This window comes from Dermacentor variabilis, chromosome 1 (genome assembly GCF_050947875.1).
Source record: "Dermacentor variabilis isolate Ectoservices chromosome 1, ASM5094787v1, whole genome shotgun sequence".
NCBI lineage: Eukaryota > Metazoa > Arthropoda > Arachnida > Ixodida > Ixodidae > Dermacentor > Dermacentor variabilis.
In genome coordinates this window covers 165,819,865-165,834,922 of record NC_134568.1, presented here as the reverse complement: position 1 = coordinate 165,834,922, position 15,058 = coordinate 165,819,865, and the positions used below count along the sequence as shown (strand labels likewise).

Below are 15,058 nucleotides of genomic sequence, written 5' to 3'. Positions count from 1 at the left end.
GCGCTCCAAATTCAATCCTACGTCACTATTTGAGACGCTGTGTTAGACTGCACTGCCTTTGAGACGGGCCCACCAAAACGGCCAGATACCCGGCAGGAAAAACCGATCTCCATTCGACAAGAATTCTTCGCATTAAAAACTCGAATGTTCAGTGCTAAGTCACATGCGGTCTTCCAGCCATGTTGGTTACACAAACAGCAACGTTCCCGCAGCCTTCAGCAGCTGCAATTCTGCGAGATCATGGTCACAGCTTGCTCTCTGATGACAATCTTCTATCGCTCCTTAGGGCGGTGTGAAAAGCCCACAAAATTGGCTTTTCACGTTCGTGGCATGTATCAGTCGGAATAAGAGCCGGCTGGAGGAGCCATTTTGACCCACCAGCCGTGGTGACGCGTATAGCAGCTGTGGCGTTCTTCTCCGGATCACGAGGTCGAGGGCTTGACCCCCAACCGCGGCCGCCGCAAATAAATGGAGGCGAAATGCCAGAATACCTGTGTACTTACATTTAAGTGCACGTTAAAGAAACTCAGTTGGTCAAAATTAATCCGGACACCTCCACTAGGGCGTCACTCATAGCCCCTGTGTTACATTGGGACGTTTAACTGCCCTACTCAACCAATAACTATACCCCGGAGCTGTCATCGGGTCCCAGGAGGATGTGACATCGCTGGTAGTAATCTGCAGTTCAGCCGCGATTGCAGGAATTACAACAAGGGCGACTTCGCTTTATATATATACATATATATATATATATATATATATATATATATATATATATATATATATATATATATATATATATATATATATATATCATGAGAAGTCAACAAACAAGGACACCAAGGACAACATAGGGGAATTACTTGTACTTACTAATCGAATTAATGAAATGATGAAATAATGGAAATGAAAATGGATGAAAAACACAACTGGCCGCAGGTGGGGAACGATCTCATCTTTTCGCATTACGCATGCGATGCTCTTCCCAATTGAGCTACTGCGGTGCAGTTCTCCCATCCACTTTCTGGGGTATTACAATTATGGACAATTATGGACGTCAGTAGATAGCTAACCCTTTGCTTTCCCTTATAAGCGGAAATACACTTCAAGGCACCGACGTGTATTATATGTGCTCCAGCGCTCCTGAAGCTGCTTTTTTGCGAAACTTGCCCACTCAGGTCTGCTACGACGTCGTAGGCTGTTTCGACCAGAAAGGACTGCTGGCGCACATCCGACTGCTGCCCAAGCCACCTGCCGAGCTGGCCACCAGGTTTCGGCTGCACTCGCGCAGCGGCAGCGACCTGCTCGACATCTACGCCACCGGCGGAATGACCCTGTCCAGGGCCTACCGGCCGGGTGCCCCGCTTAAGATCCTGGCACACGGCCTGGGCGGCAGTGGCAACCTTAGCTACCTGAACCAGATGAAGGACGCCTTTCTCAGACTGGTGAGGCAAACGCAATGCGCCACGGGCTCTGTTTCGTGTGGCGTCAATTTTCTCTCATACCAGTTGGTTTATGATCGAAGAATGAACTGCTGCTAGGCACGAGGACGGAAGAAGAGAGACACAAACAAATGAGATCCTAGTTTAATCTTAGCATGAAGTGGTTCGCCATGCTGCATGGCAGGGATACACACGTAACCCTTTCACTCGAGATGCTATCTTACACTGAGTTTGGCAACTCTAAAGGTTATAGGAACGTATACCGCTGTTCTAAACCACTAAATAAGCTTGCTGTATTTTCAATCTATTTTCAATTTAACAGAAAATCATAGAGACAAAATGAATTTTGATTCATGCCATCAAGGTATTAAAGGTACTTTTGAAAAGGAACAGTTTTGTTTTCTTAGTTATTTATAGTACCTATAGGCCAATACAGCAGTTTAATCATGCAGTGCATTCGCCCTCGGGTGACGCCAGTGAAAAATGGAATTTAGGCTGGACGAAAAGCTTCCCCCTAGGCGCACACGATCCTAGTGTTGTATCAGGACCCAAACCATTGTACAGGTAAGTCGTAAACTTAAACATGTAGCGCGAGCTTTTGGTTGAGCTAGTAAGTCAGAGATACTGGTACAAAGACTAAGGCTCGAAAAAACGAGGACAAAAAGCACACATCGAGAGGACGAGCGCCATTCCTGTCAATGTGTGCTCTTTATCCACATTTCTAGTGGCTTAATTCTTCTACCAGCAAATTTAAATCCCCGAACCCTTCCTTTTTGTGGATTTAGTCCGTTCATATTATTACAATATCATCGAGCGATGCTCAAGAAACGAGCCGCCGCGAGAACGACGAAGTTGGTCGGTGCGCTTGGCGCGAGCGAGTGTCAGCCTGGCTGCCTGGCTCCAGTGTAAATAGCCTGTAAATAGCCTCTTCTGTCTGTGTCTTTTCCACACGCAACATTCTGGTGGAGGTGCTGGGTAGCCGCGTGATGTGGTTTGCGATACGGCGGCTCTTCGCTTGTTCAAGGCGACGGCATTCTTTGATGATGGCGTCGATAGTCGAGACGTTGCCGAAAGCAAGCAAATTGAAAGCGTCGTCGGCGATGCCTTTTAGAACATGTGACACTTTATCGGCTTCGGACATAGCATCGTCAGCTTTGCGGCATAGAGCTAAGACGTCGAGGATGTAGGAAACGTACGGCTCCGTAGATGACTGAGCACGAGACGCAAGAGCCTTTCTCGCGGCAGCCTTGCGCCCAATGGGGTCGCCGAACAGTTCCCGTAGCTTCTCTTTGAAGTTGTCCCAACTGGTTATCTCGTCGTCATGCGTTTGGTGCCACACGCGTGGGGTGCCGCCTAGATAAAAAATGACATTGGCGAACATAATCGTTGGGTCCCGCCTGTTATTAGCACTGGCGTGTTCATAGAGTTTGATCCAGTCGTCAACATCCTGGCCCTCCAGGCCAGAGAACACACCTGGGTCGCGATGTGGGGCGACCGTGACGATTGGAGCAGTGGGACAAGCCGAAGCCGTTACAGAGATGGGCGCGTCACCGGGAGGCAGGGTGACAAGCTCGGTGTGCCGACCACTTCTGAATTCCGTGGTGAGGACGGGGATCGCTGACCTCCACCAGAATGTTGCGTGTGGAAAAGACACAGACAGAAGAGGCTATTTACAGGCTCCGGTTCCGAAGAAAGCCTCAGACGTTCGAAGTTTTGTAGGGCTATGCTCGTACTTTCGTCGTTTTCTTCCAGATTTTGCGACAATTGCTAGACCCTAACTAATCTTTTGAAGAAAGGCGTACAATTCTCGTGGGGCACTAGAGAGGCCGCCGCCTTCTCTCGTCTCGTCACTCTTCTAACCTAACCACCCATTCTCGCCCACTTCGACTCTGATGCCCCTACAGAATTGCGTACAGATGCCAGCGGTCATGGCGTAGGTGCCGTCTTAGCCCAGCGTCAGCGTGGCCAGGATCGCGTTATTGCTTAAACAAGCCGCCTCCTAGCACCATCGGAGCGCAACTATTCCATTACGAAACGAGAATGCCTTGCTGCTGTCTGGACGGTTGCGAAGTTCCGTCCTTACCTTTACGGTCGCCCTTTTTCCGTAGTCACTGACCGTCATGCTCTCTGCTGGCTCTCTTCGCTAAAAGATCCTACAGGCCGGCTTGGCCGATGGGCTTTGAGGCTACAAGAATTTTCATATTCCGTGGTGTACAAGTCTGGCCGCCTGCACCAAGACGCTGACAGCTTGTCGCGTTACCATGTTGACGACTCTGACTCCTCTAATATTGCCAGTGCTTCTTGCGTGTTCTCTGTATCACAGCTGCTTCATTTCGCCGACGAGCAACGCCGTGACGCCTACATCAGAGCACTCATCGACCGTTTTGAGCACTTTCCGGCCGATGCTACTCTACGCCTCTTTGTCCTCCGCGACGGTACTCTTTACCGTCGTAACCTTCATCCGGACGGCTCTGAGTTCCTACTTGTAATACCTAAACACCTGCGCTCCCCCGTTATAGAAGAGCTCCACGACGCACCAACGGCAGGACATCTCGGCGTATCTCGAACTTATGACCATGTACGTCGCCGTTTTTTCTGGCCGGGTCTTGCCCGTTCCGTACGACGTTACGTCGCCGCTTGTGAAGTTTGCCAACGACGCAAGAAGCCTTCCCAGCTCCCCGCTGTTTACCTGCAGCCGCTCGACATCCCTGCCGAGCCCTTTCATCGTATCGGCTTAGACCTTCTCGGCCCATTTCCGGAATCTACATCAGGAAACAAGTGGGTTGCAGTCGCGGTGGACTACGCGACCCGCTACACCGTAAGCCGTGCTCTTCCGACCAGTTGCGCAACTGATGTTGCGGACTTCCTCCTACATGATATTATTTTGATACATGGTGCTCCGCGTCAATTGCTAACAGACCGTGGCCGCACGTTTTTGGCCAAAGTCACCAACGACATCATGCGTGCCTGCTCAATACGGCATAAATTTACCACCTCCTACCATCCCCAAACAAACGGCCTCACTGAGCGCTTGAACCGCACCCTTATAGACATGCTATCTAAATACGTTTCCGACGACCACCGTGACTGGGACCTGGCTCTACCTTACATTACCTTTGCATACAACTCTTCCCGTCTCGAAACTGCTGGCTTTCCCCCGTTTTTCCTCTTGTATAGCCGCGAACCAACGCTACCACTGGACACTGTGCTTCCGTCCGCCACAGCTTCAACTAGGGATTATGCCCGTGATGCAATCGCCCATGCTGACCACGCTCGCCAACTTGCGCGCGCTCGTCTACAAGTGTCTCAAGACAAGCAGAAGCAACGCTACGACCTCCGTCACCGTGATGTCCATTTTGTGCCCGGCAGCCTCGTGTTGCTTTGCTCACCGCGTAAAGTTGGCCTATGTGAAAAACTCCTTTCTTGTTACACAGGTCCATATCGCGTGCTCCGCAAAGTGACCGATGTCACCTATGAAATCGTTCTAGCCACGCCCACTACGTCCTCCGCTGTGACAACCAGTGACATTGTCCACGTCGCCCAACTCAAGCCCTACAACTCTCCACGCGCCTTGGATATTTAACAGCACCGTGACGGTGCTTTTGCCGCCGGGGGGGGGGGGGTAGTATTACGATATCATCGAGCGATGCTCAAGAAACGAGCCGCCGCGAGAACGACGAAGTTGGTCGGTGCGCTTGGCGCGAGCGAGTGTCGGCCTGGCTGCCTGGCTTCTGTGTAAATAGCCTCTTCTGTCTGTGTCTCTTCCACACGCAACACTGTCTTCCCTCCGTTGGTCATGATAATTCAACTTTGCAAATGCTCCTAAGTACATCAATATGAATAAATTTAACTAGGCGGTTTCACCGAGGCTGCCGAAAATTCGTGAGACGAGCAATAAAGTGAAAATTGCGGTATTTTCGAAAGCAATTATGGGGTTTTACATGCCAAAACCGCGATCTAATTATGAGGCACGTTGTAGTGGGGGACTCCGGAAATTTAGACCAGCTGGGGTTCTTTAACGTGCATTTAAATCTAAGTACACGTGTGTTTTCACATTTCGCCCCCATTGAAATGCGGCCGCCGTCGCCGTATTTTCGAAACAAGAATACTAGAAACGGCGGAAGTTGAAACAAATCATCTGTTGAAATTTTCGCTAATTCACTAACTGTAACAGTTAATTGTAGTGCGGTTGGGTAGCGGTTCACAATTGGAAGTTTGGAGCTGCTGACTTTTTGACCTGATGTCACCAGTCATAACGAGCAAAATGTTTCCATAAGCGCCACGGCACCTTTCAGAGCGAAAGCTCTGCTCCTCGAGGTTTAACTCCCAAAGTCAATCTCGGCGCGCGTTTGACCTTCAGCCGCCGGCGAGCAAGTGTGAAGGTGTGACGCCACGTCACGTTATTCGCTGCGGAGAGGTGTCGCAGCTGCGCTCGCTCGAGCCTCGCCACTGTGTACCACGTGACTATTCGAGGGTTTAACAGATGCTTCGCCGGCGCTTGGCCGCTCAATCTCGCCATGGATGAAGCACGCACCGGTGGGGGCGCGTCAACTCTTCGCCGCAGGCGCCAGGCTGAGTCTGAGATCCCTGCCGTTATAGCTCGCGGGGAAGAAGCATTGAAGAACCGTGTCTAACGATGCTTAACATATATTTCGCTCGTATAACTAGGTTCAAGCCACGTTGAAACCCAGCCACTTTTACCATTAAAAACTGCAACTGAACGCCTGGAGAGCGCAGGGAACCACGTGCGCAAGAAATATTAGCTTATCACGTCTTGTGCCGTCTTCAGGCCTGCGCTACACAAGCCGAACCACTTCCTTTATATTGTTCACAGCATGCGCTTGCCTTCACACCTTCTCAAGAGCTTCGCTTGGCGGCCATTTCAATGCGAAAGGCAAAATATTTACTAAAGGTCACTGCTATCTATAGCCGACAAAGCAGGGTTGCCTCTCGTCGGCAGAGTCGAGATGGGATGCGAAAACTGGGGGAGAGTCCAAATTGTACAGTCTGTTGTTTTGAAAACTTGAGGTGTTCCACAAGGGGAACGCGGTGTCTCGTGCAAGCACGCGAAATTTTCTAGTGGCATTGGACCATGGCAATGGCATCGATTCATGTGTAATGCCTTGAAGGGCTGACCGAGCAGAGTTAACGGCGTGCCGGTTACCTATGTGACGCCGCAGTGACTTGGAAGCCACTGAAAAGACGTGTGGTGCTCTTTCCCGGCTAAAGCATGGATGAGTTTTTTAACCTGGAAACAAGTTGTTCGTCTGGTCCTCGCCGGAGGGCTGATAGCAGACTGTAGTGCTGCTATCGAGTCACTTAGTATGGACCATCTCCGAGGTTGTTCCTTGGCTGACGAGACGAAGTTCAGCGCGAAGAGCTGCAAGTTCCGCAGCGGTCAATGGCGTCAGGTGGTCAGAATTAAAAGTTATGGTGGTAGCTCTCGCTTGGCAAAGTGACGGCGCCGGCCGAAACCCGGTCACTGACCCATCAGTATAAATATCGACATGGTCAGTATACTACATGCCGTGCGAAAGGAGCAGATATAGTTGTTTTAAAAGCAGGAGCTAGAAGCTCAGAAAACCAAGGAGGAATCGATAGTTTAGTGGCGGGAGTGAGGCCTGATGAATAATCAGAGGTGGTAGCACGAAATGGTGTCGATCTGCGGCCTTTCTGAAGGCAGTGCTGCAAGATGATGGGAACGAACTCGGGCAAGGCCCCTAAAGTTCACTATCAGTATTACCACGCCAAAATGTGTTTGCATTAGATTGTCCTGGAAAATTCAAATAGTTGCCGCTGTTGATACGCATCTTGGCAAACCAAGACAAACTCTGATAACTCGAGCGTGAATAAGCTGTACTGCACGAAGACTTGTTCGGCGAGCACTTGGTAGATACGGCCAAGTTGTATCTCATTAAACTAAGGTAGAGTGCCCTGTACAGTGTCAGCATTGCCTGTACTGACATCCCCCAACTTTTTCGCAGTAAAAACATAAATTTGAACAGCTGGAAAATTTCTGTCAGGTACTGTTTCATGTAGGTCGCGTAAACGGTTAACGTGAGGTCACCACTAATGAATACACCAAGAAATCAATGAGTCTTTGCGTAGTAAGTGATACGTCCGTTCATAGAGTGGACGTAAGGTGTCATTGGTTAGTGAGTAAATGCCACCAGAGTACCGTAGGGTGAGATTTTGAGGCCTCGGCAGCGAAGGTTCACCGTTTTTAGAGTAGCAGACTTTTGAAGTGTTGCACATATCTGAGGGCGTGTCACTACCGAAGTGCAGTCACAAATGTCGTCTGCACACGTTGGTATACCGTAGTTGCAGTTGGTAGATGATAAACAAGGTCAATGGGCGCGAAGTCGAACAGGGTACGTTGGTGTAGTGAACGGTTGTAGTGTTGCTTGGTTGCGCCATGATCGATGACACAAAGAAGGACCTAACAAGGAAGCAACTAGACTTCATTTGAAAGATCCTACCTCCAAGGACTGTCGTCCCAAGAGCACCGAGAATGGCCTTGTGAATTACGTTATCATATACCGGGTGTTTTATGTAGCTGCACCAAATTAACAAAAAAATTGCCTGTGACACATAGCACAATTCTAACCCTTCAGCTAAATTAATCGATGAAGTGACCATCACTTCTACGAGAAACTAAAATGATCATTTAAATAATGAACACAATTAGACTAATTATTCTTTTAATTATAAATTTGCGGCACATATTTCAATTTACAAATTGTAGTCGGTGAGTTCTCAAGGCATATATGCACTTGGAACAAATTCTCAGGAGATATTTTCAGGAGATAAATTTCAGGAGATAAACTTTCGAAGTGTCCGACGAAATGCATTGACGTTCCAGTTACTTTTGTTCTTCACCCGCCGTGGTTGCTCAGTGGCTATGGTGTTAGGCTGCTGAGCACGAGGCCGCGGGATCGAATCCCGGCCACGGCGGTAGCATATCGATGGGGGCGAAATGCGAAAACACCCGTGTACTTAGATTTCGGTGCACGTTAGAGAACCCCAGGTGACCCTAATTTCCGGAGTCCTCCACTACTGCGTGCCTCATAATCAGAAAGTGGTTTTGGCACGTAAAACCCCATAATTTAATTCTTTTCAACTTTTGTTCTTGAATGCATAAAACAGGGTTTCCTAAAAAGGTAAGTGAAACAGCAGTGCATTTTTACTGCAAGTTTGACGGAGCATGGGCCCTATAACGTAAAACTATTCCAATATGTTTTTATTCCAATCTCCTGACGTCAAATTTGCGTAACCGCCGACGCAAGCATCGGACGGTGACCCGCAGGGTTGTCTATATAAACAGACCAATCAAACGCCCTCCTCGTTTATAGGAGGTCACTTTTGTTTGCTTTAAAAACGAATAACCTTGCCTACACTGAGCGGCTTGTCCTGTCTAATCGGCTCATAAGAGGCGAGGAGCACGCTCAAGTGGAGAGGGATTCGATGGAGCCGAGGCAGCGCACTGAAAATTCATAACCGGATGAAGAGGGCGGTGCTGGTGTCTGCGATTGGTCCGTTTTCTCTTACTTAGCATTCGGTGGCTGGTCGAAAATAGCGGCGGCATGCAACGGTAGGTTAAGAATGCCGCTAAAAAGGATACTCAGCAAAGAAAAGTTGGCTGAGCGAGGTCGTAAGCGTGCCGAAAGTGCTCGAAAACGTTACATAGCCACGCAAAAAGTTTTATTGTGCGCAAATAAACACATGCTTTCCGGCAGGTGCGAGTAGCCAGTGCCTGAGCAATCGGCAGCAGCCATTTTTTTATTCCTTTCGGAACAGGGCAGCCTGCGGCTATTCAGAGAAAAAGTCAGTTTTGTTCGGCATATTAATGCATCTTTAACGCGCACATGTCACTTTGATGCGGTGAGGTTTCGCGGTTTTGTGACGTCGCGTGACAGGCAGGTGAAGTGGGTGCAGCCAGAAAATTTTTTCCCAACAGCCGAGGGCTAATGGCGAAAAGGCGTCGAATGAGAAATAACCATTTTTCTTTTGTTCAGTCCAATCATGCATAATCATAGTGTGCACGTCATATCAGAAGGGGAGCTATCGCGGTTTGCGTGACGTCGCGTGACTGACAGGCGAAGTGGGGGTGGCACAAAAAAGTTTTTGACTAATCGCGGAGCGTTGATTGCAGAATTGGAAAAGTTTGGAATGGCTTTACGTTATAGCGCCCCACATCTAGGAACCGGTACGATCCTCAGAATTCGTTACAAGTTGATATGCCTTGAAAACTCACTAGCTACAATTCATAGATTGAAATATGGGCCGTGAAGTAATTAATCCAAATGTTAATTAGTGTAATTATGTTAATAATTCAATTATGCATTTTGATTTCTCGTAGGAGCAACGGGTCGCCAATCAAATCATTTAGCCCAAGGGTTATAATTGTGCTATCTGCCACAGTCAACTAAAAGAAAATTGGTGCATCTTAAAAAAAAGAAAACACCCTATATATATATATATATATATATATATATATATATATATATATATATATATATATATATATATATATATATATATATATATATATATATATATATATACTCTTGTGACACCTAAGGACAAAGCGGCAAACAGTCGTTACATTATTGTTCCATGTACGTTCCTGTAGGAAACTAGCCATGGGAGTCTGGGTAAACGCTGTGGTGTTCTAGAAACCAGTTCAAATAGCCGAGGATCATCACTCTCCCCACACAGCTGGTCAGCACTATTGGTCGGCACATGGCAAGTGGAGACTTGCCGTGCTTCAGGAGCGTGACCAAGCGGCTTCTCTTGCATTCTCCAGGCCATCTTGCCAGGATTTATAACGGTTGTCTCCGTGCCCACTCACCTAGGTTGCACAAAGCACAGCGTGATATTCCGTTTGGTGCCGGAGATGATGAACGCCTGCAAATGAGCGAGAGGGGCCTCAAGCTCTTGGAATGTAAAAGGAAGATCTATGCAGCAATCACAGGAGATGGGGATGTCACTAGACGCTGGAGAGCTTAAAGAGGTCTTCAAAATAAGTGATGCTTGGTAGCTATATCGAGGTGCCACACTGAACCGTGTGCCTGATTGGCGCACAATTTCTTTCAGAATACTATTCGTTTATTTGTCGCCGCTATGACAGGACAAAAGCAGTGAGAATTCGGGCATTAAGCCTTCATGCTCCCAGATGCGCTAAAAGTGTTTTCCCTCTATCGCAATATAAATAAGGATTTTTTAAAAATTTGTCGACAGAACGCAGAAGCATGTCTAGTGTAACGTTTTCGAAGAAGTGCTGCACACACTACTTCAGAACGTCGAGAAAAGTGGATTTTGACGCAAAAAAAATTTTTTTTGCATAACCCTGCCCCCCCCCCCCCCGAAAAAAAAAATCAAGGTGCGACAGATCTGGCGGCATCAGTGGCCAGGCATCGGATCCGCTCGTTCCTATCTTGTAGTCCGGAAAGTTTTATTTCTTACTTTATTTATTTTATGAATACTGCAATCACCATGCAGTGATTTCAGCAGGGTGGTACAAACCTAATTAATACAACGGTATGCACAGAAAAGTGCACAGGTTAATAATAATAAAAAACTATTATATAAATAAATACAAAGCATACACGTTGGTCACACACGAGGTTACAACAAAGAACTAAAACACTATCACTGGAAACATGATACAAACTAAATAATGTCGCTGTAAACATGATAAGAAAGAATTTATTGTTGGCGCAGAGACGACGTTACTTTTAGCTGGTTCCAGTCCACTATTGTACGCGGGAAGAATGAATACTTGAAAGAGTTGCTACATGAGGAAAATGGAGTTACAGTGAAATTGTGTCTTTGCCGCGAGTAGCGTATCCGGACGAGAAGGATATGAATGACCTCCGTTATGCCGATATTGCAGGTCCCCTTTACTAGTTGATATAAGAATTTAAATCGCGAACAAAGATTTCTTTAGAAGAAAGTTTAGCCCCTTTTAAAAGCTCTGCAACTGAAGTTCTCGTAAATGTGTAAATGAGTTCATCGAAGGACTGTTGAGCTTGAGGGGGGAAATGTGGCATTGCTCCATCGTATAATGGAACCACATTCTATTTAAGGTGCTCAAAGGGAGCGTCAACGCAAGCTCGGACAACATACCCTTCAAAACACACTGGTTGTATTTCACGCTGTTCCTTCAATAAATTAGCGGGACTGCACACTTGAGAAATGCTGCAGCCCTCGATACTCATCTAGCGATTTGTTTGTGTAGCCAATGGGGATTGGTATCGCGGTAGTACCAGTGGCGCGCATTTTGATACGTAACATTGCAGTTTCTATACAAAACTACGCCTTCGCCGTTCAACGAATATTATTCAGACTGAGTACTGGTCACACTGAATTAGGCACCTACAACAAAAATTTGGGCTTTAGTGAAATTAATTGGCTATGAGTTCTTGATGCAGGCATGGTACTCGTACATATGGTGCGCATCAAGACATTATATATGGCATGCTTCAAGACATTATATATGACATGGATAATATTATGCCTGGAGAGGAGCTTTTCAAATGAATGTTGCGTGTTTCCAGTGCTCCTTACGATTTCGCGTAGGCTTACCTGTGAATTACTGCTGACGTACGCTTGCATAGCGATGTCAGTAGCCCTCACCATTGTTGGCAGAACATTTTCTTTTCTGTACCAGGACAGACCCGGTGGAACGGAAACGGTTGAATACGACCAGGACATGCACGCAAGCACACGATGATCTAGATGTTTAGCCTTGTACATAGCAACGTCTGCGTCTCCTTGAGCACTCACGTAGGCGACGACGACGTCCTCCTTTTTGGCTACCGAAAACTGACGTCGTGCCCGTACGATCATTTTACTCATGAGAAGGCTATCATTTAGATCCCTACCCAAGCGAAGGGGCGAAAGCGGCAATTTTACCTGCCTGAAAGTGCGCCGGTGTGCTCGCTATGCTTGATATGGCGCTGTACCGCTAGTACATAAAAGGAGAGCGTCATTCAGGGTAATGTGCTGGGCTGAAATTGCCGTGCACCCAGCAAATTAAAATAAATGACTGCACAGCAGCGCTCGACTATCAAAACGTGACTAAAGAAGCAGGCTTCCGGTTTAGGTCAAAGCTGTGGGCTTTTGTTGTGTAGCCCGTGGTCATCGCGAGTAACGGGGCTATAAAACCGGACCATCCCGCGTGACATCAAAGAAGCTGGTGATAAGCTATGTTTGGAGCGTCGAAAGCGCACGCCGCAAGTGGGGCGGATCGCGGCTAAATAAAGGAGTCGTTTATGCTTGTGTATAGCACAGACGGAAAAACACTACAGCACATAACTCCTTACGCTTCATTTCCTCATAGTTTCATGCGTTCCTCAAGACCCGGTTCGGGTTTGCTGCGCAAAAAAGTGAATTTTTTTTTTACGGTGAAGTACTCTACTAGACGAGAACTTTTGGAGCGTTTCAATCGCTACAATCAACTTGTATAGAAAGCTATAAGAGACTTATTGTGAATAATGATTGTCCTATAGAAGTGCCCATATAAATGAGCACTTTTCATTAAATTGGTTGCAAATTAGTACGTCCAGCCATTTATTTGGCGTTAAATTGATTTACGAATCTGATCGCAAAGAAGTCAACTTCGTAGTTCCAATTCACTGGGCGAAAGAATTCTGAGCAGTCCTCACGAAAATACCCAATATACTTTCCACTACTGCCTTAAGCTTTTCTCCCCCTCTTTGGGGTTATTTCCCAGTTTTTCTTGAGTTTGTCTTCGTCATATTTGGTTGATATGTTTATTATGTGACAGCAAGATACGGAAATATATAGGTTGTTCCTTGATACCTGGAATATTAAGTTCGTGTTTTGTCTTCGTTGTTTTTTTAAGCCTTCGAAAATATTGGCATGTACTTGTTTCGAATGATGAGCTTCTAGACCCTTGTTCAAATGGCTGTAAGGTCTCAGCATCTTAGGTGTGTTTGCTGTAGTTATTTTGAGTGTTGAGCTTTAAAACGTGAAATACAGGCATTTATAAATGCAGCTGGAAGCAGCAGAGTGACATGATGTAAATTCTTATGGGAATTGTGCAACACCTGTCTACTATGGGTAAAGATATTCTATCACGGGAGTCTGTACACTTTAAATACCCAAGTAGCTGACAAAAAAAGTTATTTTTTCCTTCACTTGTGAAGGCCTGTTACTGGCCTCCGAGCGATAGCTTGCTTGAGTGCGCGTGTGCCGGGTTTTGCGCAGGAAGACGGCAACGTGGTTGTAGTAGACTGGGCGCGCGGCGCCTCTGTGCGCGACTACGCGCAGGCGTGCGTCAACGCGGAGCTCGTGGGTCGCGAGGTTGCCTTTCTGGTCTCCTCGCTAACACACAACGGCGTCGTGCTGCCCTGGAACGTGCACCTGATCGGCTTCAGCCTAGGGGCCCAGCTGCTGGGTTTCGCTGCCAGGAGGATGGCGCGCACCTACGGACTCAAGGCCGGCAGACTCACCGGTATGCGACTACCCTCGCGGCACCGACGTGCGCCAAACGACAGAAGGCCGTAGTCTTAGAAGTACGTGGATTGGAGGATACAAAGGGGAGGGGGAGGCCTGGGAGCCGTGTGAGGTTTGTCTATAGAATACTAGATGTCATCTTTTCGATTCTGCTTGCGCGGAGTCCCAAATAGACATTATTTGCCTTGAGCTGGAAGGTGTTCTCGGCTGTAGCTAGTGCAGAACAGTGTGGCCAAATAGCCTGAAAGCTTGAGGGCTTCAACGAGGCACTTGGTGGATCAAACTGAGTGGTGGGCCAAACAAAAATGACAGTTGCAAATGAAGTCAATCACAAGGTTACATGTGCGTTCTCGAGCCTCCTATACTATTTTTTCAAGGACCGAAATGCAATCTGTGCATTACAACTTGCCCCATGGCAGACGAAACGTGCAGTGAATACGTGACAGCTAAGTAAGCTCTGTATTCCATGATTCCGAGACAGCCACACTCAAATAGTTGGCAGCGATAGCTGATTACGCAGTTTTTAATCGTAGTGTGATGCTGCACTCTGTATCTGCTGGCCTAAATGTTTCGGTTGCCACTTCACCTTCGTAAATCAAATGTTCACTTTTTTTCTGCGTCGAGGGGGTCATGCAGCATGGGAACGTTCCTCACGCATATCGGCTGAATAATGTCTGACGAGGACTGAAATAAGAAAATGTCGTCACCTGAGCCGCTGTTCCGATGTCCAGATGTAACGTCACTATTGCTGACAGTAATACGTAACATCATCGTTAATATTTGCTAACAGTAATACGATTTATCCTGCACTGTGTGCAGAGATCTTTTTTTTGTTTAGAATGTGGTGGTGTTACAGTGTGTTTGAACGTCATCTCGCAGCCCTGGACTGCGCTGCGCCGTTGTTCGAGTTCCGCGGGCTGCATCCTCGCAAGCAGGACGTGCTGTACCTGGACGCTCTGCACACGAGCGCCGGCACAAACTTGCTCCTGGGCCACGTAGGGTTGCGCAGACCGTTCGGCCACGTAGACTTCTATCCCAACGGGGGCATCCAGCAGAAGGGCTGCGAAGGGAATGGTATATATACACCCACACGTCAGTGATCGCCCCTCTGTTTTCACTATGTGCGCAATATG

At 47.5% G+C, this 15,058-nt stretch overlaps 1 protein-coding gene across 1 annotated transcript in view; it reads left to right on the top strand.

Moving 5' to 3' along the window:
* LOC142572420 (pancreatic triacylglycerol lipase-like) overlaps positions 1 to 15,058 on the top strand; it is a 29,823-nt gene that overhangs the window by 8,775 nt on the left and 5,990 nt on the right. Inside the window, exons 2-4 of the mRNA XM_075681520.1 lie at positions 1,179 to 1,445; positions 13,677 to 13,923; positions 14,805 to 14,999. Coding sequence (XP_075537635.1) covers positions 1,179 to 1,445; positions 13,677 to 13,923; positions 14,805 to 14,999 — 709 coding nt within the window. The remainder of the gene's footprint in view (positions 1 to 1,178; positions 1,446 to 13,676; positions 13,924 to 14,804; positions 15,000 to 15,058) is intronic.